General features: G+C 35.7%; 1 protein-coding gene across 3 annotated transcripts in view; it reads left to right on the top strand.

Moving 5' to 3' along the window:
• Window positions 1–25,633, top strand: part of Dpyd (dihydropyrimidine dehydrogenase) — a 709,900-nt gene that overhangs the window by 418,359 nt on the left and 265,908 nt on the right. Inside the window, exon 15 of one of the 3 annotated variants that reach the window (XM_070007769.1) lies at window positions 22,232–22,313. The exons of the other annotated variants lie outside the window; for them this stretch is intronic. Coding sequence (XP_069863870.1) covers window positions 22,232–22,285 — 54 coding nt within the window. The 3' untranslated portion in view covers window positions 22,286–22,313. Of the gene's footprint in view, window positions 1–22,231; window positions 22,314–25,633 lie in introns of those variants that run through there. 3 annotated transcript variants of the gene reach the window in all.

The following is a 25,633-nucleotide window of genomic DNA, read 5'->3' as shown; positions in this document are numbered from 1 at the left end:
TTCCAAATACTGGTTTAGAAAGCACAAAACAAAATGTCCCCTACTGTGAAAGATTCCTATTACACAAAAGTAAAATTGTTCTTATACTTTTGTAATATAGAGAATATAATAATAGACATTACCCTTTCATAAGAATGGCATATCGCATTCCAGGGTCTACTAAGTACTGAAATTTTGGTATGGTCTTTCACATAATCATTTGAGGTATCCACAGCAACTGTACCGAGTCTCTGATTTCTGCCTGTGCCATTGCAGCTTATCTATCATGTTTCTACGGTTTGTTGCATTTGTGATTAAGGAGTACCGAATTCAATACAATGTTACTACAAAATAAAAGTCTAACTTTTTCCTTTCACCTATGTTTCAAAAGATGAAGCTTAAAACGTCAGTTCTATCTGTACATCACACTCTTCTAGGAACCTTACGAAGAGTCTGGGTAGTTTCTCTTAGTGCAATCATTTTTAAAATGTTGGCAGTAGAGTGAATGTTCATCTGTGTATGTGTGCATGAGTGTGAAAATATGTGTGTATATTTATATCACTGTATGTATGCATGTATTGTTACAAAGCTCACTAATTGATTCTGCTGCATACAATTCTCATTGCTTATGCTGCTTAACATGCATCATTAATTATAAAATTACATGAGATCCTAAGATCTCAGCCTCTCAAGTAGCTAAGATTATAAATGTGAGCCACTGGCATCTAGCGAGTTGCATTATTTCTGTTATTATATTTCAATTCAAAAAGCTAAGAAATGGAAAATACAGAAAAGATCTAAATCTAATACTTTAAATACCACAATGAATTAAATGAAAATATATATCGTCATTAAGGGCAGAATACTAAGACCTGCAAAAAAATTATTAATAAACCTAAAGGTCCTACAATGAAACTTTCTGAAATAAAAAAGGGATGGATGGCATGGCTCTAGTGGTAGAGTACCTTCTTTGAGGACAACTGCAAGAAAACTAGTAATAACTCAGGTTTGCTCAAGCAGATTAAGAGCTACAGACCAGAAAAGTGAATAACTAATAGCTTTAATTTTCCAGTTTAGCTTATAATTACAACCATTCCTCCATCATTTCCAGAAAAACACAGTAACAAAATACAAGATACTTAACAAATTCCAAGCATGATTATCATGCAAAAAGCTGTATCAAATTAATCAAAGCAGTGACAAAATCTGTAAAGCAGCTAGATGTGGGAAACAATACAAGTCTGAGCATCATGGAATTGGAATAACATCTATAAAGTGTTGTGAGGGGAAAAGATAAAGAAAGCAGTTAATCTAGACTTCAAAATCAAGCAATAAATCTTTCAAAGATATGGATGTCTTGAATAATGTTTCAAGTATAATAAAAAGTGTACTGTACAAAAATGGTTTAAGAAGTGTTTAAAGGCAGAAGGAAAATGATCACTGAAAAGAACAAGACTTTATAACTAAGAGGGTAAGAATTTGATTTTTGATTTTATTCTCTAATTCACTCTAGGAGAGAATTCTTTTTTGGGGGGGGAGGGTCCAGTTGTGGGGCCTGAACTCTGGGCCTGGGCGCTGTCCCTCAGCTCTTCAGCTCAAGGCTAGCGCTCTACCACTTGAGCCACAGTGCCACTTCTGGCTTTTTCTCTTTTTGCTTATGTGGTGCTGAGGAATAGAACCCAGGGCCTCATGCATGCAAGGCAAGTGCTCTACCACTGAGCCACCTTCCCAGCCCCTTTAGGAGAGAATTCTTAATTTAAGTAGAACAATTATATCGTGTGGGGTTATAACATATGTAAAGATAAAATGTATGATAACAACAATGTGAAAGTTCTGAGGGAAGGAATGAAAGTACATAAGTTTCTAGTACCTTATATGAAGTTTTATATTACTTAGACTGAATAAAAAACTCCTCAGAGTATCATAAAGATTATTTTAAAGGTACTGTAAACTCCTTACTCAACCCTTAAAACAATACAACCAGGACTTACAGCTAAAAAAGCCAACAACAGATATAAAATGGGATCCTACAATATAATCATTTTAAGATTTGAATTTCATGACATTTTTACAAAGGTAAATATTGAAGGCTCATTGCTTAATTTAAAAACTTGAATCTTTCTAAAAGGAGGCATAAAGGTTCCTTTACCTTATGAAGAGAAAATTGTGTGTGTGTGTGTGTGTGTGTGTGTGTGTGTGTGTGTTGTGTGTGTGTGTGGTGTGTGGTGTGTATTCTTAGTCCAAAAGAATAAAACAGAATCAAGAAGAAATGAGACAACCAGCAAGTCAATAGGAAGTTGATCCAATCAAAGCTAAGCATCTGATGATCTCCTTTAAAACATAGTATAAAAAAGCCGAAAGAAAGGCAAAGTTTTTCATGCTGTAATTTAAAGAAGGAGGCTCAAAGGCCTGCTGTCTACAAGAAATTAGTAAAATATAAGGAGGCAAATAGAAGAAAATTAAGCAATTAAAAAATACTCTATGCTAAGTCTAAGAAAGTAAAATGACACTTTATTAAAAGCGGGCAAATTAGATAACCAAATCAAGACTATTAAATGGGGACAAAAGGACCATTTTGTAATGATAGTCAATTCAACCAGAGATGAGAACAGACCTAAATGTTTATGCACTTAATAACTGAGCTTCAAGATACAAGAACCAAAAGTTGAGAGAACTAGAAGGGACAATGAAAATGCCTACATGTCATACTGGGAAGGTGGCTCAGTGGTAGAGCGCTTGCCTTGCATGCCTGAGGCCCTGGGTTTGATTCCTCAGCACCACATAAGCAAAAAGAAAAAAGCTGGAAGTGGCACTGTGGCTCAAGTGGTAGAGCGCTAGCCTTGAGCTTAAGAGCTGAGGGATAGTGCTCAGGCCCAGAGTTCAGGCCCCACGACCTGACCCCCCCCCCAAAAAAAAATGCCTTCATGTTTATATGCCTTGCTGTTAAAAAGTATTTATTTATTTATTTATTTATTGTTGGTCATGGCCTTGAACTCTGGGCCTGGCTGCTGTTCTCAGCTCTTCAGTTCAAGGCTAGGGCTCTACCACTTGAGCCACACCACCACTTCCAGTTTTCTGAGTGGTTTATTGGAAATCAAAATCTCACAGCCTTTCCTGCCTGGGCTGGCTTTGAACTGTGATCCTCAGATCTCAGCCTCCTGAGTACCTAGGATTACAGTCATGAGTCACCACGCCTGGCTTGTTAAATATTATTGATATGAAGCTACCACAGATTTGAACAACACTATCAGCTTACCTAACTGACATTTATAGAGTATGCCCCTCAAAGGCAATATGACATTCAGTCTTTTCAAATATGCTCAGAAGATTTAGCAAGGTAGCTCATATGCCGGGCTTTGAGTCTCAACAACTTAAAAATAACTCTCTTCATTAAAAGTATTCTTATCACAGTAGAATTGTTAGTAATCAACAACTGAAATATATTTTGGAAATACATAAAATATTTTTAAAATAAATATTTCTAAGATACCCTTGTTTCAAAGAAATTATATAGAAAACTTTAAATGACAGGAAAATTACTAGGCGGTACATAAAAGACGAGATGGCATAAATTTCTTTCTCATGGGCAAATTTAGTTTACCAAATATGTTCTCAGACATGAGAGAAAGTTCCAAATCAATGACTTCATCACTTACCTTTAAAAGGTACAATAGGAAGATCAACTTCAACCCAAGTAAATAAAATATATAATAAACTAAAATGGAGGGAATCAGTGAAATAGAAAGCAGAGAACTACTAGGGGTAATCCGTGAGCCTAAACCTGGCTCCTTGAGAAGACAGAAATCAACTAGTGAGCTCCAAACTTCTGTGAGGACTGAGAAATAAACGAACAAGCAAGTTAGAGATTAGGGAAGACAACACACCTGAAGATTCTGCTAATTTTATAAGGGAAAAAGCACAGCGACCTATGTAAATGAATTTATCACTTTGAGTGACCTGAACAAATTTCTAGCAGATGTACCTGGTCAAAGGTTACTCCGGAAAGAAATTGAATTTCTACACTAAAGTTTTTACATGAAGTAAATTGCGATCTGATGCCTGCATAAGAGGAGGCTGATATCTGTAGATTGTGGTTCAAAGACAACCTGCAAAGAGAAATCTGCAAGATTTTTGTCTCTGAAAGTAGCCAAAATCCAGAAACAGAGGTGTGGATGAAGTAGTAGAACAGCAGCTTCCAGCAAAAAACAAAAATAAAACAACAACAAAAAACCTAAGCAAACATAGAGGCTTTGAGTTCAAGAGTCAGTATTGGCACAAAAACAAAACAAAAATCACAGGGAAATGCAAAGGACTAAATAAACAAATCCTAAACAACAAACAAGGGTGGGCATCGAAAACTTTCTGATTCTGAGTTACTTTAATAATAAAATGGAGTTAATGGGTGACTGTAACCAACATAGTGCCTATTAGCATAGAGAAACAAATAAATCAGTGAAGCAAATTACAGAGTCCAGGAAAAACAAATAAACAGTGTTCATCAGAGTATAAACAACTGACTTTTAAAAGGTAAAAGCAGTTCAGCGTGCGGACAATTTAATTTCCTTAACAAATAATGTTGATTAAAATGGATATTCCTATCCACCAAAAAGAAAAAGAAAAAAAAGGAATTCTTGACTTACATGCTGTAATATAAAATTAATTTAAAATGAAGAAAACTGCTGTGACACTGCTTAAATAAAATATAAAAGAAAATCCTTGTGACCAAACAAAGAGGATCCTGTGTGGTGGTACATACCTTTAATTCTAGCTATCTGGCAGGTGGAAATAGGATTGTGGCTCAAGGGTCAGCCTGGAGCATCTGCTGAGCCTCATTCTATTAATCGTTGTTCTTCATGAAATACTCCAGTGCTTTAATCACCTTCTTTTGAGTCAAAGGAATTAACATGCAGTTAAGGATTATCTTAGATAGTATTAGGAAATAAAGGAAATGTTGGTTGGATTTCTTAAGCTTTCACTTTATGGGGAGATTGAAATGTTGGTTTTTGTCATTCAGTAAAAGAAAGATCTTTGGAAAATTCATCAGATTTTTTTTAAAGAGTCAGTAGCTGGTTACAATACACTCTCAGATTCCCTTTCATTCTAGAATCATGCTGTCTATTGGCTAATACTACAATCTCTGATTTGGAGGTATGGTATTAGACACAAAGAGCTTTGTGAAAGAGATGCTAGGGTTGGTGAAGTTGCATTGAATTCAGATTCTTCTTGGATAGAACTAGTTTTTGTTGTGTTTTGTTTGTTTTATTTGTTTGTTTGTTTTTTTAGTTTGGTGGCTCACCCTGTAATTCTAGCTACTCAGGAGGTTGAGGTCTGAGGATCACAGTTCAAAGCCAGCATAGGCATGAAAGTCCCTGAGTCTCTTATAGTCAATAAACTATTCAGAAAAGGCCAGAGTGGTGCTGTGGCTCAAGTGGCAGATCACTAGCCTTGAGCCAAAGAAGGTCAGGGACAGCACCAAGGCCCTGAGTTTAAGTCCCCCCCCCCAAAACACACAGAAAAAAAGACAAAGAAAAAAATAAACAACTAACAAAGGATGGAAACCATTTATAAAATGGATACCCAAACCATTTTAAAACCTTTTAAAATTTTTCTGTATTCAAAAACTTGGGCAATCTGTTCAGTAGGCTCACTTAATATTAATTTGGTAACTTTTTATTCAAGCAATGTGCTATTTTATGGTATTTGAACTGTAAATCTTTCTTCTCTTCAAAAGTTGGGGATGATAGGAAGAAAACAGGATGGAGTAAAACTGCTAAAAATGACCTCCCTCCTATTTCCCTTTCTGAACTGCTAAAATGTACCCTTTTCCCCCTCAAATATCTAAGGGACTACTTAACCTATTAATTTTTAAAACAATGTTGGACAATAAAGATACTCATTACCTTATTCATGTATAACTATAACCTCTCAGTACAGCATCTTTACCACATTATAAAATTAAATTTAAAAAATCTTACAAAAAAACTCCTTTATTTTAGGAGAGGTTGAAATTTAGCAGGCAAGCTAAAGCTTGTTACTTAATGTAAGATCTTAGAATTGTTTGTGTTCCATTAACTTCACAATTACTTATCTATCTCATTTTACTTTCTATTTATTTATGTTTGCTTCTGATTTACAATAACCTTCCTCTCCCTTCTAATATTTTTCTACTAGTATTTTACTCAAGAAAAAATATAAAATACTTGTTGGAAAAAAAGTCACTTCACATTTCCCCCATTATTTCTTGAAAAGCATTTATTTGCATGTGTTCTTTGCATCCTTTTGGTTATATTCATTTTAAATAAATTCTTACCACATTACTGATGTAAAGGCCTATATACTGCATTTTAATAACTTCCTTTTAACTCCCACTTATGTATAATGATTCATTCCATTTAGGTTTAATTTAAGCCTATAGCTTTAATTTCCCAGATTGACTTATATAATTTTTAAACTTTGGGCATGGGTGGGATGGAGAGAAGGATGGAAGGAATGATACTCATCAAGATTCATCATATTCATGTGTTGACATATGACTTGAAATCCCTTTGTACAACAATTTAAAAATAATTTTAAAAATAAATTGAATAGAAAAATAAAGGTTGAAGTTCAAAACCAGTTTGGACAGAAAAGTGTGTGAGATTCTTATCTGTAATTAATCAACACAAAGTCTGGAATGACAGGGTATCAAGTGAGGGCATGAGGCCTTGAGTTCGAAAGCCCAGTACTGGCACAAAAAAAGAAGGGAAGAAGAAGAGAGAGAGGGGTGGGGAGAGATGGGGAGGGAAGGGAAAGGAAAGAAAAGAGAGAGGGAGGGAGGGAAGAAGGATAGAAAGAAAAAAGATAAAGATAAAAAAGTTACACTCTAGAGAAAAATGCATTTCGTGATAAGTGATTGTATCAATATTGTTGGTGATTGACACATAGAATATCTTCAGTAAATATTGTTAGAATAAAATATAAACTAGAAAAATATATAGTAAATGAATTCTATTGAGACCACTAACAGCAAATGTCACTGAGAGTGATTAAAATTTAAGATAGTAGTAGTATACCAGTGGCTCATACCTGTAATTCTAAAGCCAGCCCAGGCAGAAAAGTTCCTCAGACTCTTATCTTCCAAAAACTACTCAGAAAAAGCCAGAAGTGGTACGGTGGCTCAAGTGATAGAGTGCTAGCCTGCAGAAAGAGGTTCAGGAACAGTGCCCAGGCCCTGAGTTCAAGCCCCAGGACCAGACATAAAATAATAATGGGGAGGAGGAGGAGGAGGAGGAGAAGGAAGAGGAGGAGAAGAGGAGGAGGAGGAGGAGGAGGAGGGAGGAGGAGGAGGAGGAGGGAGGAGGAGGAGGAGGAGGGAGGAGGAGGGAGGAGGAGGAGGAGGGAGGAGGAGGGAGGAGGGAGGAGGAGGGGGAGGAGGAGGAGGAGGAGGAAGAGGAGGAGGAGGAGGAGGAGGAGGAGGAGGAGGAGGAGGAGGAGGAGGAGGAGGAGGAGGAGGAGGAGGAGGAGGAGGAGGAGGAGGAGGAGGAGGAGGAGGAGGAGATAAAGATAGAGAACTGTTTTCAAAATGATGGGAGCCATTGGAGATGTTATGACTTGAACTGGTAGTTTTGCCCATTCCCTTTCTATTTTTTCTATAATTCAGCTACATATATGAATATTAAGAGATTTTCTATTGGTCCACAAGTCTTGGAAATATTGTGGTAGTTTTTTGTTTTGTTTTGTTTTAACTTATTTTTTGTTTGTTTTCTTTTCTTTTATTTATCCAGGTTCTTGGAGATATTATAGAGTATGTCTTAACATTAGGCCAGCCAACAATTATATCTATATAGTGGTATGTCTTCCCACTCTTTAGCATGACTTCTGGCTTTTTGTATCACTATAGAGGTCTTCCTGAAGTATAATTCTCTCCAGAACCTTTCCCTACCCTGCCCTTCAGCAGCCTTTGCTTTTTTTTTTGCCAGTTGTGGGGCAATTCAGGGGCCTGGACACTGTCTCTGAGCTGCTTCTGTTCAAGGCTATCACTCTACCACTTGAGCCACAACACCACCTCTGGTTTTTTCTGTGTATGTGGTACTGAAGAATGGAACTCAGGGCTTCAGGCATGCTAGGCAAGCACTCTACCACTAAGCCACATTCCCAGACCAGCCTTTGCCTTTTTAGTTAGAGAAAGTCCTGTTAGCCTATAGGTGGCTTTCTCCCAGTTTAGATGCTTCAGCTGCACATGTGGTGGCAACTCATTTAGAACTCAGTAGAAAGAGTTGGTAGGTATGAATAGAAAAGGCCTTTTGGGGTTCTCATACGTCCTATCACCCCAAACATACTCATATTGTGAAAATACCGTACAGAAGGGTTACAATTACATGAGCAAGGTAATGAGTACATTTCTTATCAAGCATGGTTGACTACTCCTTTGTTTCCCCTTCCCATCCCTTCCCATCTCTTCCCCCCCCCTTCCCCCTCCCCCCTGGCCAAAATTGTATAGTTCGTTTTTCGACATAACGACTTGTACATCTCATCCCTATTTAAATGATTTGTTTTTTCCCTTCCCCTCCACAAATTATACCAATATCAAATACAATGAAAGCAGGGGTTATACTGTGGGAGAGGGACATACAGAGCAACAAAGAAATCATCTTATTAATATGTTAGAAACAATTGCAAGAAAGAAAAAAAAACATTTGAATATAGATGTTCTTTAAAAATGTAACTGGTTTCACTTTCTTTCTTCTGTACAACTCCTCCAGGGAGCACCACAGTTATGAGTCTCAACTCTCTTGATCACTTTCTGGAATTTAGTTCATTTAGATTTATTTGTATTCCTATATATCAGATAGGAATTTGAATGAAACAAATCATATTTTTTAAAGTTTTACCATTTACTTGATTTGTTCTGGTTGGTTAGGGACAGATAGTAACCTCTTCTTGATTTCTCCATTGTAAATACAAGTAAAATCTCTGCCTGAATTTCAAGTATTATATACAGTCATATAGTATTTAATCTGAGAGTTTCAGAAGGAAAGTGTCAGAAAATCTTTATAAGGAAGCCACTAGGGAGGTTTTAAGCAAGAGATGAGGCGCCAAACACTGGACCTGAATAGTAAGTATAAAAATGTATCATATGGCCAGGCACCAGTGGCTCACACCTGTAATCCTAGCTTTCAGGAGGCTGAGATCTGAGGATCATGGTTCAAAGCCAGCTCAGTCAGGAGAATCTGTGAGACTCTTCAATTTTCCACCAGAAAACTGGAAGTGGCTCAAGTGGTAGAGCACTCACCTTAAGCTGAAGAGCTCAGAGACAGCATTCAGACACAGAGTTCAATCCCTGTGACAAAAAGAAAAAAAGAAAAAAAGAATGTATCAAATGGAAAGTGTTGAGATGTAGTTATAGCTCATGTAACCATCACAATTCTTGTTGTATGGCTTTGTATAAGGTTGCTCATAACACATTGAAAAACTTTGTTGAACACACAGCTTTCAGCTTGTAATCCTGTTTCATGTATTAAGACTTCTCACCCCACTTCATAACCCAAGAGCCATAAGTAAATTTACAAGTTAAACTAAATCAGTCACAAAGCAGTCACTGATCATTTTATTTATTTTAATATTGAGGGTTTTATAGTACACATTATAAAAAATGCAAAAATCAGCACAAAGTGCAATTAATGTACTATGAAAAGATTAGTCAATCTACTTACTTCCCTAAATTTTGCATGAATAAAATATTACAGAAAATTTCCTTTTACGTGATCAGTATATAGATCAGAAATTCCCCAAAGAAGCTATATTAATAAAGTTAACTCATTTCTTATTAATACTCTAAGCATTTTAACAACATAAAAGTGAAGTATTCACATTAAAATTACTTTAATGATAAATTATTTCCTTGCTTCCTTTACACAATGGAAAATTCAAGAAAAAAATAAATCTCAAAGGGAGAAAAAAAGCCAATTGTAAAATTCACAGAGACTTCTTTGGATTGGGTACAGATGCTATTCAGGTCAATACCAGGGATAAATTCTTTCTATCCTATTTACAATCCAGCATGGTTAGTTGAATTCATTTTCCAGTTTGTGAATTATCTAGGTCTTTGATTCTTCTCTTCCCTCTGGCTGATTACCTTTCCCATTTCTCTGCTCATTAGCATCTCTACCAAAAGGAAAAAAAATAATCCAGGGAAAAAGGAAAAGTTACTATAAACAGGTAATCTTAAGTAATCTAATGCATAAGTTAACATAATATTTTCCAGTTGGTAGTATGCATACGTGCACACTTTGTTTAAACCCTTCTTTGTTTCTTTCCCTTTCCCTTTCCCTTTTTTCTTTTTATTTCTTTCCCTTCTTTGTTTTCTGTTTTCTAGATTCCTTTGAGTCACTCTGCATCTTAGAAAAATGATAAGGCTGTGTAGATTATGTGATCTATTATTGCTTTGAAATTTTACCACTTACATTCTGAGAAATACCCTTAGGAAGCTATGTACATTCATCAAACACTTACTATATAATAAGTATAATAAAGATGATATTTCTACCTTCCTTACAAGGTTATTGAAAAGCTAACTTAGAAAACAAATTTGTTAAAATAGCTCTGTAAAATTAATAAATTTATGTTTTTAATTTATAAAACCCCTTGTCAATTCTTCTTTCCCAGTTTTTAAGGCATTTAGTTTTTAATTTAATTTTATTGTAAACATGCTGGAGGCATTACAGTTACATGAGTAAGGCAATGAGTACATTTCTTGTTGAGCATTGTTAGCTCCTCCATTGTTGTTCTCCCAGTATCCCTTCCCCCCAAACTCCCCCACTCCCTCCCCAAAGTTGTAAAATTCATTTCCAATATACTGTCTTCTCAGTATCATTGTTGCAATGGGTCATCCTGTGTCCTTGTTTCAGCATTTTGTTAATCCCCTTCCCCTCCCCAAATTAGACAAATGTATATACAAGATTCAGGGTACTAAAATCAAGAACCATGACAACAGGGGATATACCATATGGGGAAGAATATACAAAGGAAACAAAAAAAATCACAACAACAACAACAAAGAAAGACCTCTTGTGTCCATGTCGTGGAGTTCATTTCGCTTAGCATCATCTTATATGGTCATATGTACATAGCTTTTGATCTTTTCTGTTCATCTGATAAAATTATCGTAGATGTATACTAATTATTGCACATGAGGGAAACCAGGTTACCAATATTTCTTTGGATCTGGCTTACTTCACTTAATATGATTTTTTTTCCAAGTCTTTCCATTGCCTAACAAATGGGGCAATGTCACTCTTTCCGATAGAAGCATAGAATTCCAGATCTTCACTAGCTATACAACAGACAAGGGCCTCATATCTAAAATATACTTAGAACTCAAAAAATTAAATTCTTCAAAAACAAATCCTCAAAGAAACAACCACCCCATCAACAAGTGAGCTAAAGACTTAGAGACTTCTCCGAAGAAGAATTAGGAATGGCCAATAGACACATGAAGAAATGCTCAACTTCTCTGGCCATAAAAGGAATGCAAATCAAAATATTGAGATTCCACCTCACCCAGTTAGAATGGCTATAATCAAGAACTCTAATAACAACAGATACTAGAGGGGCTGTGGCCAAAAGGGAAACCTACTGAATTGTTGGTGGGAGTATAAACTTGTTCAACCACTCTGGAAAGAAGTATGAAGGTTCCTCAAAAGATTACACATAGAGCTCCCCTATGACCCAGCAATCCCACTTCTGGGCATTTACCCAAATGAACACAACAAAGGCCATACTAAAGCTACCAGCACAACTATGTTTATTGCGGTATTATTCACCATAGTTAAGATATGAAACCAATCCACATGCCCCTCAGTAGAGGAATGGACCCCTTGGGCAATTCTTTCTTTAGTTTCCCTTTAAAGTTAAGGCTTGCTTTGAGGGAAAAGACTCATAGCCAAAATATATCTGATTTTTTTCACTTTCTTCCTATTTCCTTTTACAAAAATTTTCTCTTTCTCATATAGATAAGAAATTTTTCATATGCTTTGATTAATTGACTTAGTGAAAACAAGAAACCTGTACTGATAAATTTTACTTTTATGAGTAGACCATCATTTACTTATATTAATATATGTTTTACTAAAATGGCCTTTATTCTGATGTACATTTTCCAGCATTGGTTCTTAAATGAAGAAGGGGTATACAGTAGAATTTTTGGTAAGCTAAGGTTCCATAGGTGACTCAAATTCACCTATTCTATCAAAGTATTCCCCATATATAATATTTTGATAATATTTGGTCAGCCTTGTCATTCAACAAAAGTCAAATGTCTACTAACACCATTCTTCTATTAGAATTTTTTACAATATTTTCAGCTTATTTGTGTGTATACATATATGTATCATATATATATATATATATCTCTTCTGATAACTGAAAGCTGTGAGTAGAACAATCATACTTCTATGAATTTTCATATCAATCTCCATTGTAACTATGTGTATATGTGCTTCTGTTTTCTACCAAACAAATGGTGTTTGTTATTCATAGGGCTGAACCCAATGAAGAGCTGTCCCAGTGCTCAGCAAAGTGCAACTCTTCTCCTTCATGTAAATGTATATATATATCATAACATGTATTAAATTTCACATGGAAGGGGACAGTTCTTAAATTAATCAAAAATCTATAAAAGTGAGTCATAAAGGACATTTGTCATAAAAATTATTTTAGGGCACCCATTTGAATGCTTTAAAACCTGTTATTCATGTTCAAAATTTACACCTTTATAGTATATTGTCTGAGTCTAAAAAACAGATCACCAAATCTGTCAGTCTTTCCATGACTGCTTACATGGATATGTGAAATGTCACACTAGAATTCTTCAATACTCATTTCTCACTGCTCTCACTTAGGAAGTTCTATAGATTACCCATAAGTCTCTGATTTATATTAAGATTTATTCCCATTCATGCTTGGAACAGCCTTTGAATCTTAGAGGTGAATCTGATAATAGTAGAAAAATGTAACAGTTGCTGTTATTTAGTATTCTCAATAAAAAATAACTGATTTTTCATTATAGTCATTGAAGGCCAGAGAAGTTTTGAATCATTGATCATAAAGGATCACCTGGTTCATTCTGTTGGTTTTCTTGGAATCCAAAGTTGTGAAAACTGGTGTTCAGTTTGCCCATATTTATTTATTTATTTTGTCGGCCGTGGGGCTTGAACTCTGGGCCTGGGCGCTGTTCCTGCACTCTTCAGCTCAAGGCAAGTACTCTACCTCTTGAGCCACAGTGCTACTTCTGGTTTTCTAGTGGTTTATTGGAGTGATCTCCATGCCCGGAGTGGCTTTGAACCATGATCTTCAGATCTCAGCCTCCTGAGTAGCTAGGATTACAGGCGTGAGCCACCGGCCCATATTTATTAAATCCTTTCGTCTCTTTGCCTAAATGAACTTCTTTGCTTATCTCTAATCATTCCTTACCTACCAATAAACAAAACACAGCATGACAAATAGTATTACAGGTTCATGTTGCCCATGTCAGGTTGTCAGGAATATTAATTAGTAATAGCTATCCATCACTGTGCTGTTTGGCTACGTTGCATAATAGACATAATTTGTCACTAATCATTGGCACAGTTTTCGAATGGAAGTATTATTTTTCTCATCTATGAATATGGAAACTAATCCTAAAAATAAAAAAAAAAACTTATCCAAGATAAGAATACTAGAAAATGGCAAAGCCAGGAGTTAAATTCTAAAGTTTTCAGTATCTCTGATACACAGCACAATTAATTTCAACATGTACCTACTCACCCCAAAAAATCAAAATAAATAAATTAATAAGTGGAGTAAAACCATAAATTTTAGATCATTATAACAGATACTTCTCTCTGTTTAGGATTGTCAGACAAATATATGACAAATTATTATGGAAAAATATATTCATAAATGCATTGTTGCTTTTAGTACAGGAAGCATATGAGATTAGGTAAAATATAAAATCAAATTCTACAACAAAGAACAAGTTAGGAATCATAAATCATATCAATCTTTTTATTCATGTACAGAGCACTACTATATTATCCTATTCAATAAGAAAAAAATGTTTTCATTAGCTCCAGTTAACAAAGATGTAGATACTGCTATATCTATTCAAGCAGATGTTTAATATTTAATCTGAGTGGTTAAAGGCTACCTAATGGAAGTGGTGCTGTGGCCCAAGCGGTAAAGCGCTTGCCTTGAGCTGAAGAGCACAGAGACAGTGCACAAGCTCATAGTTCAAGTCCCACGACCGACAAAAATAAAAATAAAAAAATAAATAAAGGCTACCTAATAATTTGTACTGTAATTGTTAATTCATCCCAAACCTAAATTGTTCAACATTGTCTTCTGCAAATGTTTACTTTTTTGCTATTTAAATTCTTAAATTTTATTGAGATATTTTAATTTCACTTAAAACTTTACAAAATTTTGTAAATTCTTTAATATTTGTAATTTCCCAATAATGTATTTAAAATAACCAATGATCTACTAAAAATAACCAAGAAGACCAAAATTATAGTCTAACCATAATCACATTCACATTCTGAATTCTTGTACTCACATGAATAAGAATGAAAGCACCTACTCATTCTTTAAAAAAGATCAAGTATTTAGCTGGATTCTGATGGCTCATACCTATTATCCTAGCTACCTAGGAGGCTGAGATTTGAAAATTTAAGTTTGAAGCCAGCCTGGGCAGGAAAAATCTATAAAACTCTGATCAATTAACTGCCAAAAAAATGGAAGTAGACCTAGGGCTCAAGTGGTAGAGCACTAGCCTGGAGAAAAAAGCTAAAGGACAGAGCCCAAGCTATGACTTCAGGCCCTAGTACTGGCAGGAAAATAAATCAACAATTTTATGAGTGTTTGGCATATTCATTTTAAATTACATGAATCATTTATTTTTGTGTGATATTATCATTTCTGTAAGAAATATTATCAAGTAACTCTCTTAATGATGCGGTTAGACTTTTTGGCTATTATTGTGTTTAGAGCTGTTTCTTGTCTGGTTGATTGGACTTTCTTAGTAACTGTTGTAATGTGATTCCCCTTGTCACTTGAAAATAATGAGGTCAAACTCTAAAACTTCTATTTCTATTGCTTCAATGGTACTATTTTGGAGGTAGTTTCCAGGCTGATTGTGATCATTAGCTGTTTTTTTTATTTTCATTTTGAGAATTTAAGGAACTATTTATATTTACCAAAAAAAAAATAGGTTTAAGCAACTGATATCCCTGCTCCTGGAGTTGAAGGAAAGTTATAGGGGAAAATCATAGAATATATACAAGATAATAAATGGCCAAATCCATTTCCCAGGATCTGTGACATTAAATCTTTCGCAGCTCTGAAAACACCTGTATGAAGTTGCGCAAGTCATAATTTGATCTGCAAACATAGGCTGGGCAAGTTTATAACTGTCCTAAAGAGAGACTCTCTACTTGTGACAATGATTTAATTAAATGAATCCATCTTTTAGCTCAGAAATCACCTTTGTAATGTATAACTTCCATTGCATTATTTCAGTGCATGTTGAGTAGTAGAAAGAAGAGCTTTTCCATTTTAACTGAACCATAAATTCTTAGCCATTTATTTAGGTATCTTTGAATTTCACTGAAGAGAAGACAGTTGTATCTTCTGCTCAGAAAAATGTATGAGATCACTCCAGAGGTGAAGACAGACTGTCTTCCATTTGCTACTCTATTTTGGTTGTATGTAGTGAAATAGTTTAATGGGAGCAGAATAGAAAATTACGGAGAATTTTTATATTCAGAGGATCTTTCACCATTGACTGCGTTGGCCATGGAGCAGGATTAATAACTATTTCTGCGGAAAAATTTTTGAGACATAGGTACATTTTTCAGGGAGAGATTTTTGTTGTTATTCTCGCTTGCTTCATTGGGCAAGAAAGCTTTATCTTGTTCTGAGAGGTTAACAATGGGAACAGACCACTGCTGGGAGCTGGGGAACACAGAGTAGAAAGAGGAAGAGAGAGAATGCTCTGTTAGTTTCCTGGCTAGACAGGTCACATTGCTCTTGGGGCATGAAGAAGAGGGTAAGAGTTTTAAATCAGCTGTGAAATGATTTTGGGACCTAGTCTAGAGTAGACAATTGGGGTTATGTTTTTCTAGTAATTTACTAGAATAGACAAACAGGAGTTTTGTATTATTGTCTGTGTGTGATGAATGTATAGATCTTTAGATACACAAAAACGTCAATCACTTGATCAAGCAGAAATAAGGGTATTATTTGTGTTAGCTCTTAAGATAATAAGCAAGGGGGGAAAATCAAGATAGTTTTGTCTGATCTTCAAGACTTTCAATATCACAAAGCTTACCTTTTTGATAGATGGATTAACAGATAGATAATTAATCTCTAAAACAAATCAAAAGACAAATCTTTGACTGTGTTTCTCCTTTGGGATGCAGTATCAGCTGATAGGAATTTTCTTGAAAGATACTCTAACTCAAGGTAGGAGCTTCATTATGCAGTCACTCAGAACATTACTTTAGGGATCACTTTCCATCTATCCTTCAATCTGAAGGACATTAAACACATTCTAGATATCATTAAAACATTTTATGAAAAGTTCTGGAAATCTTTTAAAATTATTTCCTGTATTGAATTTTATTATTATCATTTATTTTGATTAGTAGATAAAAATAAATATAAGCATTATATTCCTAATAAGTTCTACACAATGTAGCTAACATATATGACATAGTGCTAGTATTTTAGCACACAAACTGTGTCAAGTCTGCCTAAAGATCCTTCCCTGGAAGATCCTAGACTGCTGTTCCTTTCTGTACCCTCATTCGGCAGGAAGTAGGCTAGAAGGGCCATCACCCCTGTTTCCTATCAGCACTTAGAATTTCCATTTCAGTGGGAGCAATGATAGAACAAGGGGAACCTTTAGGTAGATAAGGATACAAGTGGTGGACCTGACATGTGTTCTATCATGGAGGGGTTTTTCTCCCCACAATGCCTCAGGGCTCCTGCTCACATGCTTCTTCTTTCCACAGTGCTGTGAGTTTCCACTAAAATGATGCCTGCTTAACCAATGAAAAGAGCCATGAAGCAATTAAAGCAAAGCCCAGGGCAAGAGCCTTGGGAAAAGAGCCCTGTACTATAATAACAGCCCACTGAGAGGCCTCCACTGAAGCCCCTCTCTGGATGGAGAGTCTCAATACTTTCTTCCATGGCTTTCCTTTCATTTTCAATATATCTATTCCATTTATCTAAACAATAGATTTGATAAATTAGATAGATAGATAGACAGACACAGACAGACAGACAGGTAGACATATAGATAGATAGATAGATAGATAGATAGATAGATAGATAGATAGATAGATAGATAGATAGATAGATAGATAGATAGATGGATGCAAGAATGGACAGACAGACAGATGATATAGAATGAATCTTGGAATTAGGAGGCTCTAATTTTGGTTATATTTCTGGTTTACTGTAGGTTTATCAGTAACATTTTTATTCATATTCTAGCAGGTGAATGCTAATATTTTCTTATCTTAAAATCAGTATCAAAAGAGCATTTTTTTTTAAGTGAGAAATGTCTGAAAAAGAGAAGACGACTAGAAAGCAAAGGGCACCTTACACTGCAGGCTGAAGTGCCAGCGCTGTGTTACATCGCAGAGATTCTACAATATGTCAAAGGGCTGGTGATTCAATTGTCTGAATGCATGATTTGGTGAGTCAGTTTAGACCAGAGCAAACTGGACCTGTCATTGAAATGACAATGGGTAAAAATGGTCCTATTCAACCTGCCTCTCAGTGCCCAAATTCTTCCTAGTTGTAAATTAGAACTTCTGGACAATGCATGAACTCGTTGGGGTCACCAGGGTCCTATGTCAGCTTGGTGCTCACAATTGCCCGTGACCAATTCTGCCCTCTCCCCAGCAGGAGGGCTGCAATGTCATTTTGTACTCTCTTCTTTAGGATAATATCAGCTCTGAAAAGGAATGAACAAAAGAAGTTACTGCTTTCCTTCTACCCACTACATAGAGCCATAATCACGCCTCTCCTTCCTCTTGGCCAGACGATGAACTTGACAGAAAATGAGCTTACAAGGTGTGTAAGCTCACACTTACAGACTTGAATAAAATCACCAGCTCACTGCTGTTCACTTTTATCATCAAATTGAAGCAAATGGGCATATGGGTACTAAAAGAGAGCTGGAAGGTTTTCTACAGCATCCCCAGTGAAACAATCACAATATGGTGTCTCTTGTGAGGATCAACATTTTAAATGACTACTTCCTGCTTTCCTGGCAGCCTTTCATTCCATACTTGGCTTAGCCATTACAATCTAGCTTAAATTGCCATTTAAAATATTGGTGGTTTTTTTGTAATGTTGTTTGGCTTTTTTTTTTTTCGTTTTTTTTTTCTTTTTGGTGCCAGTCCTGGGGCTTGAATTCAAGGCCAAGGCACTGTCCCTATGCTTTTTAGCCCAAAGGTAGTGCTCTATCACTTGAGCCACAGTTCCACTACTGACTTTTTAGTGGTTAATGGAAATAAGAGTCTCATGGACTTTCCTGACCAGGCTAGCTTTGAACTGTGACCCTCAAGTCTTAGCTTCCTGAGTATCTAGGGTTATAGGCAGTTGGCCCCCAGAGTTAAAATGTATTTGGACACATGCCTAGTTCTTACTGTGTCTGGCCCTTATGTACACTTTTCTCTGTTCTCAATTTGAGCCATTCTTTATGCAACAAGTCCTGGCTCATCTGAAGACCATACCTGACAGGGCAAGCTCCATTGATGCCCTACATATGCAATCAATCATTCATTCACTTCACATAGCAGCCTATTTATAGCACTTGCTACATGTTGTAGTCCTTGGATGATTCTCTTCTCCATTAGACCATGAACTTGAAACCTGTTTGCATCACTTCTGGTGATATGAATATGGTACATATCAAAACCTATTCCCAACACATAGTTGGTGCTTAGGGATGGGGGCACCACAGGGTCTAGTATGTTGTCCTATACTCTACAGCACCTTTCTGTATCTGTCCTACATATCTCTTATGGCCTACTGGCTCTTATGGCCTACTGAATGATTCAGCAGGACCCTGGAGTTAGTAAATGACCCCCCACAAACTCCAGTCAGAAACACAAACTTCAGCAAGTTTACTGTACTTTATCTTTCCTTCAGTTTCTTGTATTTACAGTCTCTAAGTCAACTTATCATGCTCCCAAGTCAGCAGTGAATGTGTTGTCAGGGTAAGTGTGCAAATGTGGCTTCCATATCACTCCAAGTTTAAGTCATTTGTCCTCTCAATCCTTCTTCAGTTATTTTTTTTGAGACATGGATTTTACGCCAAGAAAAGATACAATGCAACTTTTCTTAATGGAAAGATTCCTAAGGGAGTCTAGAGACCAAGAGGAAAGACAAAAAAAAAACCGTTATCAAAGAAGATACCAGAAATCAACATGGAAGAGTGCAGCATTAATAAACTCACACATTCATAAACTTTGATTTTTCTGCTTTGGAAAATTACGTGAAATATCTATGACATCTTCAGTTGGTTCTCTCTCTCTTCCTTTCCATTAAGTGTCTGTGTCTAGGAGACTGACTTGTATCACTTGGCTACCTTGTCTTCTAGATGAGACATGGGCTGGACTGGGGGAGATGAGAGTACCACTGTGATGTGGATATATTTGCCACTGAACTCTCACTCCTGTCTGGTGCTCATTCCTCATCATCTAGAAATTGTAGTAGCTCCTCCAACTCTCCTAGGGTCTTCTACTGTCCTTTGTGAATTTCTTACACAGCCTATATCTTACAAAATATTCCCTTTATAAATCTTCACAAAAATTATCCAAAATTGTGTGTCCTGTCTGTTGCCTGTCACAAATCTAACGAATTTGAGCAAAGAGAGAATGTCTATTTTTCATTACTTTTATGGACATTATAAATTAGTGTGCCCTTTCTACATAACAGTTGATCCCTAGCATTATAATCTTTGAGTGCTTACTCATTCAATTAAGATTTTACTCAGTTGATAGTAGGTTGATAATTTACATAGTCTCCAACCTACTTAGGGAAAAATGTCCACTATTATAGCTATGTTGTTCCCAGTGTTTGAACTCGGGGTCCCATACTTGCTCGCCTGGATTAAGCATCTCATAGACTTTCTGCTCTGTCTGTAGTGATCCTGTGGATCTCAGCCACCTGAATTACTAGGATTACAGTGCAGCTTGTCTTATTGTGGTATTTATAGTGATTTTAAAAAGCCCAGATGCTGAGGGAGAGCTTGATTCATGCTACATTTCTCTAGCTTATTTGAGTTGTGTAGGCTTTAACCATTACTTTTAATTTGCAAAAAATACTTTCAAATGAGATCTATCTGTCTGTCTGTCTATCTATCTATCTGTCTATCTATCTATCTATCTTTTACAGCCTTAAATAGCTATTAGTCATCAAGTCTATATTGAACCTGGTAATGGGCGAGGACAGACTGAACCACTGCAAGGGTAATGGTTGGAGAAAAGAGATGGGTTTTATAGTGGGGCAGGTGTTAGAATTGCTGCAGGTAGCCATTATTCAAGTGTCAAGAGTCAAGTTTATTGGATAAGGGGATGAGGAAAGTATTGTAGAATTAGTCTCAGATATTAAGCCAGAGGTGTGTCCTAAAGTACACCCAAAGGCATAGACTAAGGAAAGAGGTGATGAGATTAAGGCACAAGAATTTTCCGGTAACTATAGGATATCTAAATTGGTTCCTTGGAAGGCATTTGGGTAAGAGGAAGCCAAGTGATCTCATGAGAAGCAAATCTTCTCCTTATTCTGGAATAACATAGTCTGGGAGAGAAAGAAGAGCTCAAAATCAGTTGAAGGGCTGCAGAGCCTGGTTTAGAATTCTATTTACACCTTGAATTTCTTTGTATCTTATCTTCTGTCAGCACTTAAGGTGGATTTCCTTGCTTCAGGGTTAGCTAAAACCTGTGACCCTTAATACAATTTAATCTGCATCAGAAATTTAAGTATCAGAATTAAAAATATAACTGAACTTGTTTTTTCCTTCCTCCTTCTTTTCATTTGTTTCTACTACTAGATACTTGGTATACTTACATTCAGAATTTTTGCTCTTCTTGTCATATTTTCTCATGGGAAAGCATATGTTTTAATATAAGGAGACATCTAATATCCATTTCATTAGAAATAAAGACAATTTTTGTACAAAACAACAAAGATACCAACTACCCTGTATTTTTCAGAAAGTTTCCCAGAGAAAAGTGGAAACACATTCTACTTCTTATGTATCTAACATAGTTATTAATAGTTCAGTCATGAAACAACCAGAAACACATTTGCTTATAAGTTATGTTGAAGCAAAACAAAGAAGAAGAAGAAAATTTATTGTTATTTACCAAGACCTTCCACAAGCTTTTTTTTTTTTTAAATAAAGGCATTATAGGTCAGAGAGGTGAAGATACCCTGTATTAGCTTGTCTCTGTCAAAATAAGGAATCTTTTTATTAAAGTCTCCCAGAAAGGGTAGATTTATGGATTGTAGTGAGTGTGTTTAATATGTCCGTATCTATCTAGATTGACAGTTCTCACAGACATGAATTTCCCCAGAGAGAACGTGTTACTGGTGTCAGTGGATGACATCATTTACTTCAATGTTCTATTATTAAATTGATAACAAGATAATTCCTCTGCTTCTCAGAGACATAACAGGGTTTACAATGGTTAACACTCTTATTGAATGGGATTTGCTGTTCTAGGTAGTTTTTTAATAAGAAGCATATTTGTATTTCAATATTGAAAAAAAAGTGAAGTGAAAACAATATAGTTAAATCAAAGTCAAATATACCAGGCAATATTATATGACTTGAGAATATTCTGCTTACTACATGTACCTTGATTTGAAAGAAATATATTTTTATTTCTTCAGAATTTTCCTTACAGATTCCGTTAACACAATTCTGATGTTCAGAGGCACATAATGTAGTGTGTTATTGGATGAAATGGAAATTTACATATTTGGTTTGCTATCTGAACACATGATATATGATAATTTTCTTTAATATATGCTAATTTTAAATAATTACAGAGACAGCACAAGGTAGCTAATATTTGCAATACTCTAACTCACTAGAAAAGATATAGAAGTAGCAATGGAGATAAAGTTAGACAGGTTAGCAGAACAAAGATACAGAAGAAATTAAATAGAATTGCTTTGAAAATTAATTCATCATTTTTTCTACATGCTACAGATGAGAAGACTGAGGTTTACAGAAGCTATGAAACCCACACTTCGCTTCTACTGAATGTTAATCTCATGCTCTTTTACCACACTCTATACTCTTCATTATAAGGTATGAGGAAATATATTTCATACCAGTGGTGAGCTAGCTAGCAGGAGAGACTGTACTTAAACTTTACCAAAGGACATAGCTAGCAAGATAAATAGAAATCCCACAGAATGAGAAAAGATTTTCACCAGCTATGCTTCAGACAGGGTCTCATATCTAAAATATACTTACAGCTAAAAAAAAAAAGTTACCACTCCCCCCCCCATAAACCCTCAAAGAAACAACAACCAAATTAATAAATGGGCTAAAGACTTAAAGACTTCTCAGAAGTAAAAATGGCCAATAGACACATGAAGAAATGTTCAACATCTCTGCACATAAAAGAAATGCAGATCAAAACACATTGAAATTCCACCTCACCCCTGTTACAATGGCCATTATCAAGAAAACTAACATTAACATATAATCTAGAAAAGGAAAATTAACTAATGAGTATGCATATACTATAGTATTTGAAGGGAAATGCTAAGCACCACTGGTAGATACATACGAGATTCTTTAGGCTGTAGATGAAGCCAGACCTAACTAAAGAATTATTTGATGAGACCCTTGGAATTAAAGAGTGGATTAATTCTCCATCTCAATGGTGAGTGGTACAAAAGTTCCACATTTGTTAAAAATCGTGTAGTGTTTACAAAGTAGCTTATAAATCATGGATTGCTAATGACTTCCAGATAGTGCTTTGTTCATTGGTTTGGTTTGAGTTGGTTTTTCTGACTCACCAAGAATGTGAAGCTTCCTACCACAGGCAACCCCAACTTCTCACTACCAGAGAAATTCTGAGAAGTGATATGTGTGTAGTTTCAGTGTATTCCAGGAAAGATGTCGCCAAAAGAAAAAATTGCATTTTCACAATGAAAAATGAAAGCAGCCTAAAGCATTTGCTAACTTCATAGATAAGGAAAACCAGAGAGTTGAATGCTTCAATCAAATCATTGATTCTGGAAGGATCTAACACTATGGGTAGTTACTACTGCCTTTCCTTCACCTTCCCCAAATTAAGTGTAGCATGGTGTAGACCATAGACAAGACAACATGCCCGTTCCTCTACTACACTGCACAAATGACAGGTGAATCCATGTGTATTATCCACTGGTATAGAGAGTTACACAGTATTAGATTTCCCTCCCTATAAAGGACACTATATTGAGCAAGGTTTTCAGATTCTTAATAAATTTACTTTAATACCCAGTTCTGAGGAACTAAGGACTAAAAAAGGTAGTATCTTTAAACACCAATGTTACTGGATCTTTCTTGCTAGACTAATCATTTCCTCCATCTTTTTTCTAGTAAGACAAATGGTATTGATAGTTGCCATACCAATTAATCAGAAGTACAGCTGTATACATATGAGACGCTTTACATGGGAAAATAAAGCATATAAGAAAAAAATGCTTGCCAATGAAATAATAAAGACTAATAGGTTATTGGGAAGACAGGACAAATCTAAATCGTAACGATTCAAAACACAAAAGCCATACCTATACTAGCAGTAGTGCTGCAGGAGAAAACACATAAACATGGAGAGACTGAGAAGCATTATGAGTTGATATAATTATAAAACAATTGTATGAGTGGGAAAGGGTTACACAGTAGGCTGTCACATTAACAAACAAAGTTTTATTAGTTACAAGGCATGAATGGTCCCATAGTTCTGGTAAGTATCTCATTTAAATGTAGACAAGTCAGAAAGCATAGTAGTTTTATACATTGGATGTTATTCATCAGGAATGAAGATTAAGCCTGAAATCATCTGAGCTCAGTAAAACAGTGTCAATGACTTGGGCAACAGGTGAGAGGACATTGTTGAAAAGGTAGGTGGGTTGAGAGTAGTCATCCTACTTTTCCTGCTACCAGCCTCCTAAATGATTTTGTTTGGCTTAAGCTATGGTGTATTCAGGGGCGAATATAACATCTTCCATGATTAAATTAGAAAGCTGGAAGGCACGTGGTGAAGGCATGTGGTGTGAATGAAAAAAATTAGGCTGATAAGGCAGGAGCATGTATCACAGGTGAACATTATCCACTGACAATTCACAAAGCCAAGGGAATTTTCTTCTGTGGCCTTTGTCTAGGATGTATCAGTGTGAAGCCACTGCCAACCCAAACTATGCAAATTATTTAACATGTAAATATAGTTAGCTTTGAGGGAATATTTTCTTTAGGACCATGAAGATAATTAAGGATAACATCTAATTAGGGAGCTTCATAATTACAGCTTATTTCTAAGGTATACTTTTGTGTGTTCTTTTGTAGTGCTGGAGATGGAACTCAGCGCCTTGCGCATGCTAAGCAAATGCTCAACTACTGAGCTACAATCCCAGTCCAAGTGTAGTGTTTCATTTATTTATTTATTTATTTGTCTGTTGTGGGGCTTAAACTCAGAGCCAGAGTGCTGTGATTACAGGGATGAGCAGATACCTCCCTGCTCAGCAGTAATATTTTTATGTAATAGATCATTTAATATAAATTGCTTAGATACTCAACCAAGACTGGTACCTAACTGATATACAAATGAGCCTTCATAAGCTACAATTTGAATAAAAAGGAAAAAAAGCATTTGTCTCTATAGGACAAAAATTTAAGGTTAAATTTATATGCTATAAATTTTTCCATGTAACTCAGAAAATATTGATTATGAATATGTGATTCTTTAATTTTAGATTTTGTTCTTTTTTGATTAATAATTTCACCACCTGGGTGACTGAGGGTAGACTTACTAGGGCAGTTGAGAGGAAAGTATATGATATATATATATATATATACATATATATATATATGCTCTTTGTTAATTTTTGTATTTATGTATCCATGGTTTTCCTACAATTTGGGGTATGTTATATGCTTACAAATTGCAGAAATATCTCTCTGGTTCTCTGGTTTCACTGAACAAACTCTCATGAAAATAATAGTCTGAGAATTCAGAATATATTTAAAGAGGAGAGGACTCTGTTGGCCCTGATTGGAGAGGAATAACTAAGTGCCTCTTCAGTGGGAAACAAAAAGCAAAAAAGAAATCTCTTGACATAAAATACCTACTATATTGTGAATTTTTCTTCAATAAGCAGCAAAGATCTCCATCTCTTATAAAACATATAAAGGAAACGCTGGATGCTATACTGTAGTGCACAATTCTCTTCTGGGGAGAAGATAAATTGAGGGACACATGAGGTCTACTGTATTTGTATCTCCTTTTCTTTCTATCTGTGCCTTGCTGAACACTTGTCTCAAGAAAGAACAGCATGGTGCCTACAGAAGCTTCCACTCAGCCTTTGCATTTGCCATTCATTCTTTTATTGAGCA

This window comes from Dipodomys merriami, unplaced genomic scaffold (genome assembly GCF_024711535.1).
Source record: "Dipodomys merriami isolate MVZ:Mamm:240054 unplaced genomic scaffold, mDipMer1.0.p SCAF_7, whole genome shotgun sequence".
Lineage (NCBI taxonomy): Eukaryota > Metazoa > Chordata > Mammalia > Rodentia > Heteromyidae > Dipodomys > Dipodomys merriami.
This window is presented reverse-complemented; position numbering and strand designations above follow the sequence as displayed.